We start from the raw sequence: 17,506 nt of genomic DNA on the forward strand, positions 1-17,506 counted from the left end.
TAGCGGAAGTTATTGGGGGGCATTGAAGTAGTCACACGCCACCGTTAGTGAACGAGTCAGAGTGAATTCATGCTTTACTCAGACTGCAGGCGGGGAGTTTTTAAGCGTCTCGTTTTTTATTAGTCTTAGTTTAATGTTTACTGCTTCAGATCCTTAAATATACTTTTTTCTTCACTCACGATCGAAACCACGCTCATTTTCAGCACGAGTACCACTACATCAGTCTAAGCTGTGAGTTCCTGCAGAAGTTTGGTCTGTCGAGTTGGCAAAGGTAACTAAATCGTTTTTCGCAAAAGCCATCTAGGTGTGGTTAATTGATTTCCTTCAATTGTGTTACTGTGCACGTAGTATTAATGCGTGTCCCAGGTTGTCATAATGTGTAATCTAAATCACAGCTCGTAAACAGTAATTAAACAGCAGTAGCCTTGTGTAAACTAGGTGACAGGCTTGTGGGATAAAAGGTCGTTTTGATTTCTCTTGCAGTAGACGTAGGTGAGCCCAATGAATGGCTCCTTATTCCTCCTATAGCAGGGTAAAGCGGTGCGGATGGTGCTATGGCTGGCTCGTCCCTGGTTTCTTATGAGCCTTTTAATAGTTGGGCTTTGCGTTAAAAATAATAATAAAAAAAAAAACAGTATGTTGGCTCAATGTGAGTTTCCTGAAAATTAAAATAAACTCCTTGTATAGTGTGCTTCCTCTTAAAGGTGTCATATTACACAAAAATGGACTCTTCTGAGGTTTAAGCCATTTTAAAATGTTGTTACCTCCTCAAAAATGTTCCTAGATTTGTGTTTTGTTTCATTCATACATGTGAATGCATCTCCAAAACTCAAAATGCTATGTTCCACCTTGTGGGTTTGCAAAAATATCGAAATATCACTATATTGTATCATTTAATGTGATGATACAGTATCGTTATTGTCGGCTGCTGTATCTATATATCGCCAAGAGTACTGTTTGGTATATTTTACGTAATTATTTTGTTAAAGTGTTACAGTTTTGTTGCTTGTTCAGAGGAAGGAAACTTATTTATGTGACACATTTGACATTTTCACAGTTTTGATGATTAAAATCGTGTTTCATATGAACTTTGCACAAGAAGTGGTTCAACAAAGACTTTTAGTATCACAGCCATGATTTAGAAATATTTTTTATTGAACCATATCTAATTGATTTGAAATATATCGTATCGAATCGAAGGCTCACTGTATCATATTGTGGCCTATGTATCGAGGTATGTATCGTATTGGCAACTTCTTAAAGACACTCAGCCCTTAATGTCATGCAGTGGTAGTTATCACGTTAACAGCAACATTTTACATTTTAGTTTCAGCGGAGTTTGCCAATTCCAGGACTGAAAATCATCCAAATGATTCTACTGAAGGTGTATGAAGTTTAAAAACACAGTGGAGCACTTACTGTATTACCACTCTAGATCACAGGGTGGAACAAAGTGTTTTCCATTCGAGTTTAAAAATGCAGGAATTGTGTGTTAAACATGTGTGAATGAAATAAAACACAACTCCAGATCTGTTTTTTGACAAGGAAACAAAACAACAATATAACATAAATCAGAAAATAGTCTAATATGGGGCCTTTAAAAGAACTCCCTCTGAACCTTTCTCATCTTTTCTTCTGATAAAACTACATACAACAAAAAGTGCTTTAAATGTGTTTGGTGGCAGTGTTCTTTGATAGTTTCATCTTTCTTTTCTGTCCAAAATGAGCATACATGGCAACAAAAGCACACACAGATCTTGTTTGGACGGTCTCTAAGTAACCCTCACTACACTTTTAATTAAAGATGTCAGAAACTACAAAGATACTCGTGGGTATGCTGCGGATATTAACCCAGTGATCTTGTGTGTTCCCAGATGTTCCAGATAAAGAGGATCTGCTGTATTGGTGCTGGGTACGTCGGTGGCCCCACATGTAGTGTCATTGCCGAGATGTGCCCAGAGATCACAGTGACTGTTGTTGATGTCAATGAGTCCCGTATCAAAGCCTGGAATTCAGACACTCTTCCTATCTATGAGGTACTGTGTTTTTTCTTTTTTTTTTTTTTCATTGTAGTCTCTCGTTTTGATACATTTGACAGCTAAAACAATAAAAAAAAACAAAAAAACAATACACTTACTCATAGTGACCATGTACGCCTAATTAATTCCAGACTGCGATGTGTTGCAAGCCTGCGTCATCTCTGGCCACAGCCTATTACATCAGCCATTCTGAACCTCCACAGACGTTCAACCCTTGAATGAATATTTCTTGACTCATGTTAGTTTGATTGTACTATTTCATGGTCTTTTATCGTTCCTCTTTCAGCCTGGTCTGAAGGAGGTTGTTGAATCATGTCGGGGAAGAAATCTGTTTTTCTCTACGGACATCGACTCAGCCATCCGTGACGCTGACCTTGTCTTTATCTCTGTGAGTTGTACAAATTCAAACATATTAAAGGTGCATTGAGTAACTTATTTGGTGGAGGGTCTGTCAAATGCTTTTTTTTTTCATAAAGATGAATTGCTTTGTAATGTTTCGCAGTATGGTATTAAATCTTTCTAGACCAAAGCAGGCCAAGTTACAGGTCAGTTCTGTGGAGAGACGACCCCGCTCACAGTCAGAATGTCTGTTTTTCTAGGTATTTTTGAGTTATAAAACCACCTGTAATTGAGTAAATGTAAGGTTAAGCGGTTTAATGTCACACTGTGTAACATTACAGACAAAGCAATAACATCTCCATGGATCAAAGCGCTTGATCAGTGTTTTCCAAACTTTTTTCCCATATTTTAAGTCACAAACCTTCGCAACCCAAGTCAGCAGATATTTGTAAATCGCAAAATAAAGGTGGATTTGACTATTATTGAACATTAATGAGGATATTTTATTGTTGACTGAATGATTGTGTCTCTCTAAATATTTAGTATTACTCAAGTTTTAAACAATGAACAACAGGAATTGAACCAGCAATAAAAGTTTCCATAAATTGCCTATTTGAACATTAAATGTAGCCCTTTTTTTTTTCTTTTCAACATTCAATTGAACCAGCAATATTGGAACAAAATATAATGCGGACCTACATGCAGATAGTGACAAGGCGAAACCAAAACCAATCTCTTGCGACCCTGCACTTGACAGACCCTCCACTCAAAAAGTTACACAATGCACCTTTTAAGTATTTTATTTATGTATGTCTGTATAGGTGGAATGTTCAGCAGTTACCATGGTGACACGATGCACACATGAGCAAACACTGACAAAAAAGTTTTAAATTAATCTGAGAGTTCAAGAAAAAAATACAGAATATATTTAAACACAATTAAACACATTTTCAGGAGACTGATCAATACGAGGTCGTGTTTAGGAGTTTGATTTTCAACAAAAAGGTGACAGTGATGAAGTGGAAAAACTGTGGGCAAATTTTTTATGTGACAGACTTGTTTAACAGCAGAAATTATCTCACATCGGATCTTTTTGGTCAGATTGTGTTAAAACAAAGCTCAGATTAAAGTCTAACTTGAGTGACAGAGCTTCAGACAGAGCAGGGCCTCTAATTAGCGTCACACCCCAAGGAAATATTGATGACATCTACAAAGTATCTGCAACTGAATTCTGTATCATGACTGAATGTTTTCAGGTGAACACTCCCACCAAGACCTATGGGATGGGGAAAGGGAGGGCAGCTGACTTAAAGTTCATTGAGGCGTGCGCTCGGAGGATTGTGGAAATGTCTGACGGATACAAGATCGTCACAGAGAAGAGCACCGTCCCCGTCCGTGCGGCTGAAAGCATACGCAGAATATTTGATGCCAACACCAAGCCGAGCCTAAATCTACAGGTGGGTTTGGATTTTGGGAATTTCTTTTTCTTTTTTTTTCTTTTTTTTTATGATTTCTTAAGGTGACCAAGTGTATATGAAATTACAAATAAACTTGGCTGTTTTTTTTTCATAATATTAACAACATACGTCCATATATATATATATAGTTTTCTTCCTCAAAACGTTTTATTTTATCTATAATGTCTTCGCCCCCTTTTTGTTCTTTTGATCATGCATAATTCTTGTCTTTCCTTCTTTTTTATTACCCTATTAATTTATCAAATTATATTTTATTCATAACAATTTTAATAAAAAGATAAATTATTTTTATTATCATGTTCTTTTTTTTATTATTAATTTTAATTGTATTATATAGAATTACTTTATATTACAGGTTTTAGACTTTTGGAGCAATGTGATGTATGAGCCATAACGTAGCCCATACGCCACAATATATTATAATAACAAAGAGGAAAAAATATGAAAGGTCATGGTAAATTTTAAATTCCTAAGCATAATCTTGAGGGGGTATATAAGCAGAACAGAATATAAAGTACAATAATTAAAACCCTAACCCTCAACAACATAAAATATAGTTCAAGCTTATCTTTCCTAAAAAAAAAAAAAAAAGACAGAACCCAAAAGAAAAGAAAAAAAGACTATGAAGAAACTATGAAAATTCCTGCATGTCCATCTTCTGTCTTAGGTACTGTCCAACCCCGAGTTTCTTGCAGAAGGAACAGCTGTGCGCGATCTCAAGGACCCAGACCGTGTCCTGATTGGTGGAGATGAAACGCCAGAGGGTCAAAGGGCAATCAAAGCACTCTGCGCCGTTTATGAGAACTGGGTCCCCAAGGCAAGAATCATTACCACAAATACGTGGTCATCTGAGCTGTCCAAACTGGTAAGTACAGCTTGGTTTAAGATTACGGGAGAATGGGTTTATGAAGCTCAAAAGTATCCTCCCACGGGATCCAGAAGTAAATTTCCCATTCATTTTTGCCATAGACTTTCTGTTAAACAAAGAAAAGTCAGCGGTGGAGACAGATACTTTACTGATCCCAAAGGAAATTCAAAGTTCGGCAGCAGCAACAATGAAACAAACATAAGAACCACAAGACCTACAGTTTTATTTTACATTTGTTTCTGAAACTTCTTCTGAAATCGGTATGAATGAAGTTTTCAATGTGCTTTTAAATGAGCTTTTTGTTCAACACAACCGCCTGGATCTTAGGCCACATAGCTGGTTACGCTCTGCTGTGCTCTTAATACTTGAACTATGGGAAAATGAATGGACAATTTACTTCTGGAGCCACAGTGGGCTTCGAAGTGGACAGGACTTTTGAGCTCTGTTGAAATGGGGGCAACTGAAATAATTGGTTATACAGTTTGTGGAGTGGAGTGTTTTTTTTCTTTGACTTTTACTCTATCATTGTGAGTGTTTAAACTTTATTGTCTTTTGTGCAACATCAGGCCGCCAATGCATTTTTGGCACAGCGAATCAGCAGCATAAACAGCATCAGTGCACTGTGTGAATCCACGGGAGCTGATGTGGAGGAGGTCGCTAAAGCCATCGGCATGGACCAGAGAATAGGCAGCAAGTTCCTCAAAGCCAGTGTTGGTAAGAGACTCAAGTTAAACTGGGTTAAATCTCAGTATTATAGGTTAATAACACAATAACTCTGTTTCTTAGGCTTTGGAGGAAGCTGTTTTCAGAAGGATGTGCTCAATCTGGTTTACTTGTGTGAGGCTCTCAATCTTCCTGAAGTTGCCTCCTACTGGCAGCAGGTGACAACTGTGTATTTTCTTCTAGATTTACAACTTGACACACTTTTTAATTTGTAATTTGTTTGATGTTCTGCTGTAGGTGATTGACATGAATGAATATCAGAGAAGACGCTTTGCCTGTAGAATCATTGACTGCCTCTTCAACACAGTAACAGACAAGAAAATAGCTCTTCTTGGTTTCTCTTTTAAAAAAGACACCGGGGACACAAGGTTAGTGGAATTAGATTCAGTGATACTACTATAGTTTACTCAATTCTTAAATTAGAAAAACATTATTTAGTCTACTATTCTGTATTTCTTTACCAAAGGGAGTCTTCCAGTATTTACATTTCAAAGTATCTTATGGATGAAGGTGCCAAGCTGTTTATCTATGACCCCAAAGTCCTCAAAGAACAAATCATCCATGACCTCTCCCAGCCCAGCATTTCAGAAGACAATCCAGAGAGAGGTAAACCCTCAAATCTCACATGGAATAATAAGAATACTGTTAATTATTAATATTAATTTCTTCTTTTCATCTAGTATCCCAGTTGGTGACAGTCACCTCTGATCCTTATGAAGCTTGCCAAAGTGCCCATGCTTTGGTCATTTGCACTGAATGGGACATGTTCAAGGTAAAAACATCTTTACTGGACTCTAATGTAGTTGAAACATTGTTAATTTAAGTGCTTTGTCTTTCTTCACAGGAACTTGATTATGAGAAAATTCATAAGAAGATGTTGAAGCCTGCTTTTATATTCGACGGACGCAGAGTTTTGGACCATCTCCATCCTTTGCTCCAGAACATCGGTTTTCAGGTGAGACGCAAATGATCAGTAAACAATGTGTATTATATATCTATATCCTGAACCAAACTTATATTTTAGAAACATTTGAGCAAATATTGATGTTATTCTCTCTGCAGATTGAGACCATTGGCAAGAAAGTCGCACCTACAAGAATCCCCTACACTCCTGCAGCTGTAGGTCCTCGCATCGTCCCCAGTGAACCCCCACCCAAAAAAGCCAAAGTCTGAATTTCTCACAAATTCCTCACTATGCCATTTATTGCTGGTCATCTTCTACTGTCCCCTTCATTTGACCTGGTCATTAAGACACTAAACTGTGACGAATTGCCTTCTTAATCTGCATTTATTGCATTACTTTTCATTGTGACCAGGTCGAATGTACTCCCACAATGAAACATTCCCGGTAGAAAGGCTTTGTATAACGATTTATTAACATTTCTTTTTATTCTCATTTTTGGCGATGCATTGTATTAACAACCAAGCATTTTTTTACTATTAACATGTCATGTATTATTGATAAAGAAAAATACATTTTAAGTATTTTAAAATATTTTTATAAATTGTGTATAATTCATGTCTTCTGTATCTGAATTTGTAAGGGCCAATGCAATAAAATAAATGTACTGTCTGTCCATGTTATTCAACTTAGCAGAAAAAAACACATTTTGTTCTCTCAACTCTTTTAAAAACCAAAGGCTTAAATTGATCTTAAATCAAATATTTACTCACCAAAACTATAGTACTGCATTTATATTTATTGTATGTGTGATAAATTTATATTAGTGCTTCTCTGTCCAGTGACCGTGACTATTCAACACTTTAGTAGTTTTATTTATTCCGTGAGTTTTAATAACTTAATTTAGGTCACAGTGTTCTCCAAAAACATGGAGATGAGGACAAAACCTTGAGCTGTCCTTGTCTCGAGGTTTCACTATCCCTCACTCACTGGAGTCGTTAAAAAGTAATTTTACATGTTAAGCATGTGAGGGAGGGCATTGATAAGATAGGAAGATATCTTCAAGATGTCCTGACCTGTTAAGTTTGTATCATGGTTAGTTGCACTGTCCTTCTGAGACACACTTAGTAACTGGTCTCTCCAATTTAGCTAAAGATTTGTGTGCTTTGGACATGTCCTGATACATTATACTTTTTTGTGTACATGTTGGTATATTGAGGTATAAAAGTATAGTGAAAATGGTAAACACTTATATTTCAAAGCATCTTAGTTTCATTCTGTTCCTTCGGCTTTTCTTTTGTCCAGCAAGTTTTTCAGAAAGAATTCACCTGTAAACACACAGTAAAAACATTCATGCACCACAATGTTACATTTTGCAAGCACTAGAAATACAACTGAATGAAACACTGAACTTCTTTCGTTCGTACCTGCTTTGTAGGAGGATCGCACTAGAGGTCCACTGGCAGTGTACAGAAATCCCATGTCATTTCCAACTTTCTCCCAATGAGCAAACCTCTCTGGAGTGACATACTCTTCCACCTAAATCCAAACATTATCTGGTGACTCTTCAGATATTAAAAAAAACAAAAAAAACAGGTGATATGAACAGTTTGGTAATATGTCTACCTTAAGATGACGTTTAGTTGGCTGCATGTACTGCCCTAGTGTTAAACAGTCAACACCAGCTTCTCGCAACTCTGCAAAAAAATTAAAATAAAAAATCTGAATTCTGAACATTTCTATACATGTTATTCCAAAAAACGGTGAAGTGGCTTATGTACAAACCTGTCAGTGTGTTCTGAATCTGTTCATCTGTTTCCCCTAATCCCAACATGATAGATGTTTTTGTGAGAAGAGTGGGTTTAACTTTCTTAGCATGTTGCAAAACCTTCAAAGACTGGACAAAGTTTGCCCTGGGGTCACGGACATATCTGATAAACAGAGGGACACAGAGGAGTGAATATGCACAATCATAAGCCTAGCTGTTGAGGATTAAGATGCAGGGCCTGTACCTTTGCAACTCTCGAACAGTTTCAACATTATGAGCGTACACATCCAATCCTGACAATGCAATTTTCTCCACTGACAACAGGTCACCACGGAAATCAGGTGTGAGACATTCAACTAAGATTTTTGGATCCCTAAATACAGAAACAGGAAACAAAAACCCATTAAATACATCCCAGAAAAGGGAAGAAAATATTAAATGGCACAATTTACCTCTCTTTTATGTTGGTAACTGTTCTGGCAAAGTGTTCTGCCCCTCCATCTGCAAGGTCTTTAAAATATAAATCGTGAAATTATTATACCATTACCTCTCAAGACATTTTAATTGTTTTTTTTAATGAATTACCATCTCTATCCACTGATGTTAAAACTACATAGTCGAGACCCCAGGCAACAATTGCCTTTGCAGTATTGTAGGGTTCATTCAGATCAAGAGGAGGAGGCAGACGGGCTGTTTTTACAGAGCAGAACCTGCAGCCACGAGTACATGTATCCCCCATCAGCTAAACAAGGAAAAAAATGTGAGAAACTTAGGAAAAAGTAAAAACATAACATAATGCCACCGTGAAAGAGAAATTAAATGTTTATTAATTAAAAAATTAATTAAATGTTGTGATAAATGCTGAAGTAATGAAATGTTGAAATGCAGATATTCCCATATATAGTGAATATATGTGAGCATACATAGCCTTAGCAGCATGATCCTGTTTGGCATCTTCTCAACAAAGTAAGTGATTGATTTTTCAATAACAAATACATATAAGTAAATTTATCACAGTGTGTAATATTTAGTGCTATCAGTATAATTATTAACACTTAAGTAGCACTCTATGACAATGGTCATATCACCATAATTGTTGCTGTTGCGGTAGAATATTCTCCTCCTCCCCAGCACTCTCCGATGTTGGGACACCTGGCCTCCTCACAAACCTAAAACAATAAATGGTGTTGAAAGCAGCCAGAGAACTGTTGACATCTCCTGCACATATACAAAACTTACTGTGTGAAGGTTAAGGGCTCTCAACGTCTTTTTGAGTCTGTTGTAGTTCTTCCCTATAGGAATTTCAGTCTTGAGCCATGGAGGAAGCCTTAATCTGTCAGAAAATGTAGACAAATATAGTAATTAATAAATATTGTGGTTTAGCTGATATCATATAAAACAATAAAAGATACAAAGCCCTTAACACGGTGTTAATCTATACATGCAACATAATAAACGGGGTCGTTCCCATTATTCAACAAACAACATTCTGATTTGATCTTTGAACTCAAGGTTTACCTTTCTCCTTTCTGTCTCTTCAGATTGCCTCTATACTCGGCCCATTTGCTTTTCTCTGATAAATCTCCAGAAATAAAGTCTTGAAGATTGGGTCCATCATCATCCAGAATCTCCTTCTTTCTGTCAGCACGTTTTGGGGAGGACTTCACTACAGTTGACAAGTTACTTGTGTAAACCTTTACACAGGAAAGAGGCAATTTAAAAACAGTATGTGACACATACTGATGGTACTGGCTAAATAATGTCAGTTAACAATTAATTGTTGATGTTGTTTAGGGCTAATGTTGAGTTTATATGATCATACTGGAAATAACACTGCACTTCCATGCAGCACGCATTTGATTAAACACTTAAAAATTTGCAGGACTTTTCTAGTATTTCTGACGCAAGTTGTGATAACGTAGTTGAGCTGTCAAACTAGTACGAGATCCTCACCCGGGCATACAGAAACTTCTTTTCAACTCCAAGACTGAGAATACTTACTGCAGGACTGGCTCTTGAAATCCGTAATAGTTGCGCGGTGGAAAAACGACCTGCCAAACAATAATTGTGTATAAACAACGCCATGGCTATGGGCTAGCTTAATGTCATTGGAGAACAGCGATTCTACAGATCAACTGCTTTAGCCTTGTGTTGCGTTCATAGAACATCAGCAAAGAGAGATAAACAACAGTTTATGTGTTAATTAATTCACACTTTTAATCGAAGTGAAAACATTATTGTTCTGTTTTCAATATGTTTGTGTTATTTTAGTAAATGTATAGAATATGGGAGTCAAATATCCCAAAGTGTAAATTGTCGATCGGATTTTAGTGATTATAATGCCTGAAGATGACGCGTACGTAAACTACATTTTCGTCATCACGTCCTTCCTTCCTCCTTTCCTCTACTACCGGCGAGGTGAGGGAATCTGGAGTTTTTCTGCCCAAACAAAATCTAACTTCATCTTTCATATTGTGTCGATTACCTTTGTGTTTTTGTTATATTCATACACTTTAAAAGTTGATCATCATAATAGGCCCTGTATTGTAGCAATTTGTGTTGCACATTGTGAGTTTGATTAATATTATCTCCCATACGTTCACTCCGAGGCCTGCGTTGTAGCTACATGCTAAACCCGTTTAGTGTCACTATTTTCTCATGTTAAAACTCACTTTCTGTCTCACCTCCTCACCACTAATCGTACATTTATATAGACGTTTCAGTGTGTGTTGAGGTCGCACTGCTTGCATGTTGTGTACTATTTGTTACAGTCAATGCTATGGGGTTTATTTGAATGGCGCTAAGCTAAGGTTTAATTCTGAATATGGTACCATGCTGCAATATTTATACAACTTTTATTTGTGTTATAGAATGAAGACCATTCTCAGCAGTCAGGTTGTGGATATCCCTGACAATGGTGAGTTTGTGATTAAGTTGATTGGTGTGGGTTGTCATCGTTGTGTTGTTTCTAACAGACTGTGTTTTTGCAGTGGATATCAAGCTGAAGGGGCGGACAGTGACTGTCAAAGGGCCCCGTGGTAAACTTGTCAGGGAGTTCAACCACATAAACCTGGAGCTCAGTCTTCTGGGCAAAAAACATAAGAAGGTAAATGTAATTATAATGCGAAATGTCTTGTAGAAATTGCGTTATAGTAGTGATAAAGTGAGGCTGACTTCCAAAATACCTTTGAAATAGTTGTCTTTTTGAGAGTTATTGCTGGTTTTTAGATTGTAGATTGTGATGTCTTACTCCAAGGTGGGGGGGAGAGAGAGAGACAGTTTTTTTTGTTCTTTGCCATGAAATATCGAAAGGTAAATTTCCAAATATAAAACCTGATCATTTCTATTATTGACTAGATCCAAGACCATGCTATACTGTACTACAACAGAAATCTGAAGTTGAACAATGTTAATTTTAGCTTCCCCCATCTGTGTTAAATATTGCCCTATAGAATGAAACTCAGTATTAATATTAATCTGTTTTTAGCTGCGTGTGGACAAATGGTGGGGTAACAGAAAGGAGCTGGCCACAGTTCGCACAATCTGCAGTCATGTCCAGAACATGATCAAAGGAGTCACTTTGGTAAGTCAGTGTTGTTGGTGCATCACACCTTGTCAGAAAGGCCCAATACCTTCAACAGCACAGGAGCAGAGCAGCAGAAAATATGCCAAGGACCTCCTGTCCTTTCCACAAATGCATTACATTAAAATTCTGAAGTTAAAAGCATGTTTATAACGAAATATGGATCAGATTAGTTTCTCACACTATTTGCTTAATTGGTGTCATTGTTTCAATCAAAACATTGCATGTTTGGGGTTGTATTTCTTGAGAAATTCTATTAATATTTGTTATCATGAATGTTTGGGGGACCCCAATACATGTCCCACCCAACTAATGTGTGTGGGGAAAAATTATGGTAAATGATTTATTGCAAAATCTATCTCATGGAGCAGTTTTCTAAACTTTGTTTGTCCTTAGGGTTTCCGCTACAAAATGCGCTCTGTATACGCCCATTTTCCCATCAACGTCGTCATCCAGGAGAATGGAACAATGGTGGAGATCAGAAACTTCCTGGGAGAGAAGTACATCCGCAGAGTCCGAATGAGGGGTGGTGAGTACAAACATGTGTCTGTGCCGTTTATGTCGACAGTGGCTCAATGGGGAAAGCAGTGGTCCCCCAACCCGACGGTTGAACCATTCCCACTCAGTTCTGTCTTGTTCTGAGGCAAAACTTTCACATCCATGTTGGACAGTTTAAATGGGAGATTTCCTTGAGTGCGGTGCTTTACCAGGTTTTTTTTGTCAGATGCTGAGAACACTGACTTGGTAACAGCTGTTATCGCAGACTTGATGTTCACTTGGCATGAATTTTACGGTCTATATTTGTTATGAATTCCATTATTTGTAAAGGGACACCACATATTAATGAACATTTTAAAATGTAAATATATAAAGATTATAGCCGCTGTGGCTAGTTTCCATCTTCAGTCCCCAGGTTGATATCTACTATGGTTGGATGAAAAATGTATTTAATCAACTTCTGTCAATCTATTTGAAATAAAATAAACTGTTTTCCCCACTTTCATGCATTGGAAAATGTCTGAGGCTGCTTGTTTAATGCAGTAGTTTTTTAGTTCATTAACTAATCACTAGTGAAAGTGATGAGCTACAATGGTTGACTACCACAGAGGAGTGAAATAACAGTGTAAAGCACTTTGGTTGTCTTTAAAGGCTCTATATAAAGCTGGTGCATTGTTACTCATCTCATTTGAGTGTAAAGTGCTTTTTAAAATGTATTAAAGTTGTTAGCTGATTTATTGACAAAAGGAAATTGCATTTAAATTCAATCAGGAATGTTTTGAAACTTTGTACTTAAGCAGCTTAAAACTTCAGTGCAGATACGACTAAGAGGTTCTTTCAGCCAAACTGTGCTTAAAAAGATTTAACAGAGCTATTGTTTCCTGCAGGTGTGTTGTGTTCCACGTCTGCTGCCCAGAAGGACGAGATTGTGCTGGAGGGTAACGACATCGAGCTGGTGTCAAATTCAGGTGTGTAATTGAATTTCAAATGTTTCTCTTCTGTTGTGTTCATTTTTATTCACCATCTTTTTTTTTTTTTCTTCCAGCCGCTCTGATCCAGCAAGCCACAACAGTAAAAAATAAGGATATCAGAAAATTCTTGGATGGTATTTACGTTTCTGAGAAGGGAACTGTAGTGGAACCTGAACAATAAAGAACTGGGCAGAAATGTCAAACTCGGATTGTCCAATAAAAGCTTAATAAAACACACTTTTCCATACCTAGGTATTTTTATTTTATTTTTTATACTTTTGAATAATTGCAAAGTGAATGCATTTGAGTTGTTAGAAAGAAGGTACTCGTGGGCTGCAAAAATTTCAATAGCTTGAGTTTTCAGATTTTTTTTACATGCTATCAAAACTACCTGCAGGCATAAAATGTAATTTCTTTACTACAAGCAGACTAGGCAGTGGCCTGGAGATGACTAGAACAAATGTGATATACCCAGAATAGCCCACATGATTACAACAATTACTAGTTTTGTTTAAAAAAAAAAAAAATATGAAAGTGCTTTAACTTCTGGTGAAGGGTCTGTCACCTACTTATTTGCTAAGTAGGATGCTAATGTTTTATTTGGAAAGTTCCACAGTATGGCATTAACTTCATCTCTATAGAGAAAAGCTGCCAGTCTCAGCAGGCGAAGTTAGGAGTCTGATGTTTTTGAGCAATAAAAACACATGTAATTGAATGATGGATAGGTTTCATGCCTTAACTATGGAACATTACTGGCAAAGCAAATGGGACTGTGGGAACTATATAAAGATGACACTGCACATCATATACAGATATTTGATGATTCTGGAGGCTGGTCTTGAGACTCTGCTCTTGAGTGACCCACGCTATTCGCCTGGCTTTGGAGCGGAGGAGGAGCTGCCCTCTGCGCTCCAGGAAAAGGAGACTGGACTTGTACTTGGTGTTGACCTGAACAACAGACAGGACTGGATTTAAGACAGTGCAACATGTTTTAATTGTTTTGTTGTACTTTGCCATTGCATATCTGTGTTTCGTTCACAATGAGGAGTGGCACAGTTTAAATTAGGATGAAAACAATAGCAGTTTGTTTTAAAGTCGAGGTACTTTACAACAAGTCAAAGTGTAAGGAATTGAAATGGCCATCCCTTCATATTTTCTCATCTAAAACAGCCCCATTCATGAGCAGCACAGGGCAGCGGGGTAGGAAATCACGTCTATAGTTGAAAGGCATCACTACTACCATTATTTGGAGTAATACTAGTATATGTATATTTGTATTTTCAGTAGATCCATGATTTTTATTTTACATGCCCATGTTTACATACAGCGACGTGATACGTAACCGGTTCTGCGTCATTTCCAAGCGACGGCAGGATTGTGCTTCGCGCCAAGCGGTGGATTTTCTTATTATCCTGACAACAAACCTGACAGTAAAGTGCAGGAATAAAAGTCTCTCTAGCAATGGTAAGTGACCTATTAGCAAGCACGAGTATCTTAATACATGTCACAGATTTAATCTGCGATTAAATGTTGTATATTTAATGAGTTCTCTTGATAAACTCGTGTTGCGCCAAACTTTCCCTTAATTAGCTCAAGCTCAAGCTAAAATCCTGCAATGTTAAAAAACCATTGACCTTCTAAAGTAACTTGAAGATGTAAGGTTAAGCCGTGCCCAGCGTGTGCACAGTGTGTTTTGTGAAGATGTTATGCAGATCTTATTTTGTGTTGTTTGTGTGTTTGTGACCTGCACATATGCACATAGACCGTGTACAGTTTATGCGGGTCATGCACTGACAGCTCTCTGCACCACAGGACATCAGGAGGTTCTTCACATCCACAGCTGCAAAACCTGCGGTGCAAAAACCTGCCTCCAACGGTAAAATTAACGTTAAGTCAGATGACAAGAAGAAGACTATTACCTTGTCTTCAGACGAGGAAGTCAAGGTTCAAAAGAAGACAAAGGTTACTTCCACTAAATATTAGTTTTTCTATCAGCATACTTTTATTATTGCTGTTATTATAATTATTTTTAATTCCAGGTTTCCAAATCAGGAGAGAAGCGTAAAGATTCGGAGAAAAAACGCAAGAGACACGCAGTAATAGAATCAGGCAAGTATTGCTATACAAATCTCAGAACACACATGTATTTGTGTTGGTATTTATCAGATCTGTGTATGTCTCCTTTCTAGACTCAGAAGAGGAGAAGCCTGTGAAGTCAAAGAAGTCTCCTAAAGTGAAACTGAAGAAAGAACAGCCTCTAAAAAAAGATCCAGTTCAGTATGTCTCAGAGACAGGTACATGTTTTTGACTGATGAAGGATATTTTGTTAAGTGTCCTCCAAGTTTTGCTCTTTTGTTTGCTCTATTATATATGACTCAGTATATCTTACTGATTATGATGATCTAATCACTTGGTCTCTGCAGATTCAGACAGTGACAACTTTCAAACCTTGAAAAAGGCATCTCAAGCTAAACAGAATGGCAATGGAAAAACAGAGAAGACAAATGATAAAAGGACTAAAGAGAGCAGCAAATCTCCCGTAAAATCTTCCACTCAGGGGAAACCGGTCCTAAAATCTCCTGTCACCCCTAAAGTAGCTCCACCTCCTAAACCTAAACAAACCCCGACTTCAGTCTTTGACTATTTTGGCAGCAGGGCCATTCAGCGCTCAGATAAGAAGCTCGTGGCCAGTACCAAGCGAAAGACTGTGAGTGTTTGTTTTAATGACGTATCTGTTGTTTATGTTCTGCTTTTTTACATTTTGTGTTTCTGTGCAGCCCATCGAAGATACAGATGATATTAGTGATGAGCAACTTGCCAGACAGCTGCAGATGGACGAGGACATGCAGGTATGAGTTCAGTTAAATTATTCAAGGTTAAATGCCAGGAGTGCATTATTCTGTTCTAAACTATAATATACAAAGGTGAAATGACTTTGCTGTCTTTATGCAGTTGGAGAAGCAGGTCCATGAAGATGAGGAGTTTGCCCGAACCCTTGCTATGTTGGATGAAGAACCACTGGCTAAAAAAGTAATTTTCAATTTTCAGTGAGCAGTACTTGTGATAGCCTACGTTTCTTATCATTCTGTTTGTTTTCCCAGGCTCGTAAAGGCCCTGATGATGTGAGCTCCAAGAAAACCACAGAATCTGCATCTGGTTCTAACAGTACTCCAATAAAGTTACAGCGGAAAGAAAGCTTTTCAGAGGATGTCATTGCCCCATCGCCAAAGAAGAGCCCTGTCAAAACTAGCTCTAAAATTGCGATGATGAAGAAGAAGGATGAGGATAAGGAAATGTCAAAGAATAAAATTATTGTTACACCCAAAAAATTAATCTCACCTAAAAAAGAGAGCATGTCTTCACCAACTCCAGAGAAAAAATTTACACCCAAATCAGGAACAGCACTTACTTCTCCAAGGAAAACAGAGGTGAGGCAAAGTTGACTAAATGTCCCATATTACTCCTCATATTATTTCCTCATCAAAAACATACTTAGAGTTGTGTTTTATTTCATTGATATGGGTTTGTTTAGGCTGTTATTCTCTCAAACAGAAAACACTCCATGTGGTAATATGGGAAATGCACCACTGTTTTTAAACTTCATACACCTTGACTAAAATCATTTGCATGTTTTCAGTCATGGAATTGCCAATCCCTACTGAAATAAAGGGAAAAGGTAGACGTTAACTTGAAAACTAACAAACTTCATGACATCACAAAGTGGAACAGAGCATTTGAGGTTTTGGAGATGTAGACAGGATAATAATAAAGAATTACTCAAACATGTGTGACTGAAATAAAACAACTCTGGGTATGTTTTTATATAGTTAATATAGGACCTTTTTAAATTATAATAATGACGGTGCAGTTATTTATTTATTTATGTTTACATTGTTGTATTAGAATACAAGTACAAGTCCTGAAGACTCAGAGAAGAAGAAAGGCAATGCTTCAGCTTACAGAAACTACCTTAACCGTGACGGTCCAAGGGCTCTAGGTTCCAAAGAAGTCCCACAGGTAATAATTGTATTTAGGGCACATTTCTGCTCTTGGTCTGTTCATCATAACTAACTACTGATTGTAATTGTGCTGGACTTTGCAGGGAGCTGAGAATTGCCTGGAAGGTTTTGTGTTTGTCATAACCGGAGTACTAGAGTCCATGGAGAGGGATGATGCCAAAGCACTTATTGAGCGTTACGGTGGGAAGGTGACAGGCAACGTCAGTAAAAAGACCAACTACCTGGTCCAAGGGCGGGACAGCGGTGTCTCCAAGCTCGAAAAGGTTTGTTCCTTTGCTAACATGAAACTGGAGTGATTTACACTTTTACCAGCTATGGT

At 37.5% G+C, this 17,506-nt stretch overlaps 4 protein-coding genes across 4 annotated transcripts; 3 read left to right on the forward strand and 1 right to left on the reverse strand.

Moving 5' to 3' along the window:
* The first annotated feature begins 28 nt into the window (after positions 1-28).
* ugdh (UDP-glucose 6-dehydrogenase) lies at positions 29-7,020 on the forward strand. Its single transcript, XM_020930627.2, has 12 exons — positions 29-271; positions 1,875-2,036; positions 2,326-2,427; positions 3,635-3,835; positions 4,524-4,721; positions 5,291-5,438; positions 5,511-5,605; positions 5,685-5,815; positions 5,914-6,053; positions 6,128-6,219; positions 6,292-6,402; positions 6,510-7,020. Exons 2-12 carry the CDS (start codon positions 1,875-1,877, stop codon positions 6,618-6,620), a joined length of 1,491 nt encoding a protein of 496 aa, XP_020786286.1. The 5' UTR covers positions 29-271; the 3' UTR covers positions 6,621-7,020.
* On the reverse strand, positions 6,801-10,275 carry lias (lipoic acid synthetase). Its single transcript, XM_020930628.2, has 11 exons — positions 10,118-10,275; positions 9,635-9,810; positions 9,356-9,449; positions 9,205-9,285; positions 8,702-8,858; positions 8,569-8,626; positions 8,361-8,489; positions 8,134-8,279; positions 7,975-8,045; positions 7,776-7,887; positions 6,801-7,676 (listed from the first exon to the last, which is right to left on the reverse strand). Exons 1-11 carry the CDS (start codon positions 10,199-10,201, stop codon positions 7,621-7,623), a joined length of 1,164 nt encoding a protein of 387 aa, XP_020786287.2. The 5' UTR covers positions 10,202-10,275; the 3' UTR covers positions 6,801-7,620.
* A 189-nt stretch (positions 10,276-10,464) lies between these two features.
* Positions 10,465-13,415, forward strand: rpl9 (ribosomal protein L9). Its single transcript, XM_020930629.2, has 7 exons — positions 10,465-10,534; positions 10,987-11,033; positions 11,107-11,222; positions 11,604-11,699; positions 12,096-12,228; positions 13,085-13,165; positions 13,243-13,415. The coding sequence occupies exons 2-7, from the start codon at positions 10,988-10,990 to the stop codon at positions 13,347-13,349; spliced, it is 579 nt and encodes a 192-aa protein (XP_020786288.1). The 5' UTR covers positions 10,465-10,534; position 10,987; the 3' UTR covers positions 13,350-13,415.
* A 978-nt stretch (positions 13,416-14,393) lies between these two features.
* On the forward strand, positions 14,394-17,483 carry rfc1 (replication factor C (activator 1) 1). The gene is made up of 10 exons (XM_055148127.1): positions 14,394-14,632; positions 14,981-15,130; positions 15,208-15,277; positions 15,358-15,462; positions 15,592-15,875; positions 15,946-16,017; positions 16,121-16,198; positions 16,270-16,596; positions 17,072-17,185; positions 17,271-17,483. The coding sequence occupies exons 1-10, from the start codon at positions 14,630-14,632 to the stop codon at positions 17,481-17,483; spliced, it is 1,416 nt and encodes a 471-aa protein (XP_055004102.1). The 5' UTR covers positions 14,394-14,629.
* Positions 17,484-17,506: the final 23 nt, after the last annotated feature.

This window comes from Boleophthalmus pectinirostris, unplaced genomic scaffold (genome assembly GCF_026225935.1).
Source record: "Boleophthalmus pectinirostris isolate CB_2022bp ecotype Guang Dong unplaced genomic scaffold, ASM2622593v1 HiC_scaffold_923, whole genome shotgun sequence".
Taxonomy (NCBI): Eukaryota; Metazoa; Chordata; class Actinopteri; order Gobiiformes; family Gobiidae; genus Boleophthalmus; species Boleophthalmus pectinirostris.

Excerpts from the sequence above, each read along its gene's own strand:
- rpl9 (XM_020930629.2), top strand. The coding sequence starts at position 10,988 with ATGAAGACCATTCTCAGCAGTCAGGTTGTGGATATCCCTGACAATG. Across the intron at positions 11,034-11,106 it reads TGTGGATATCCCTGACAATG|TGGATATCAAGCTGAAGGGG; the intron begins GTGAGTTTGTGA and ends GTGTTTTTGCAG. Across the intron at positions 12,229-13,084 it reads CAGAGTCCGAATGAGGGGTG|GTGTGTTGTGTTCCACGTCT; the intron begins GTGAGTACAAAC and ends TGTTTCCTGCAG.
- lias (XM_020930628.2), bottom strand. The coding sequence starts at position 10,201 with ATGGCGTTGTTTATACACAATTATTGTTTGGCAGGTCGTTTTTCCACC. Across the intron at positions 8,859-9,204 it reads CCGCAACAGCAACAATTATG|CTGATGGGGGATACATGTAC; the intron begins GTGATATGACCA and ends TTCCTTGTTTAG. Across the intron at positions 7,677-7,775 it reads GCGATCCTCCTACAAAGCAG|GTGAATTCTTTCTGAAAAAC; the intron begins GTACGAACGAAA and ends GTGTGTTTACAG.
- rfc1 (XM_055148127.1), top strand. Across the intron at positions 16,199-16,269 it reads AAGAACCACTGGCTAAAAAA|GCTCGTAAAGGCCCTGATGA; the intron begins GTAATTTTCAAT and ends TTGTTTTCCCAG. Across the intron at positions 17,186-17,270 it reads GTTCCAAAGAAGTCCCACAG|GGAGCTGAGAATTGCCTGGA; the intron begins GTAATAATTGTA and ends TGGACTTTGCAG.
- ugdh (XM_020930627.2), top strand. The coding sequence starts at position 1,875 with ATGTTCCAGATAAAGAGGATCTGCTGTATTGGTGCTGGGTACGTCGGT. Across the intron at positions 3,836-4,523 it reads AGCCGAGCCTAAATCTACAG|GTACTGTCCAACCCCGAGTT; the intron begins GTGGGTTTGGAT and ends CTTCTGTCTTAG. Across the intron at positions 5,816-5,913 it reads AAAGACACCGGGGACACAAG|GGAGTCTTCCAGTATTTACA; the intron begins GTTAGTGGAATT and ends TCTTTACCAAAG.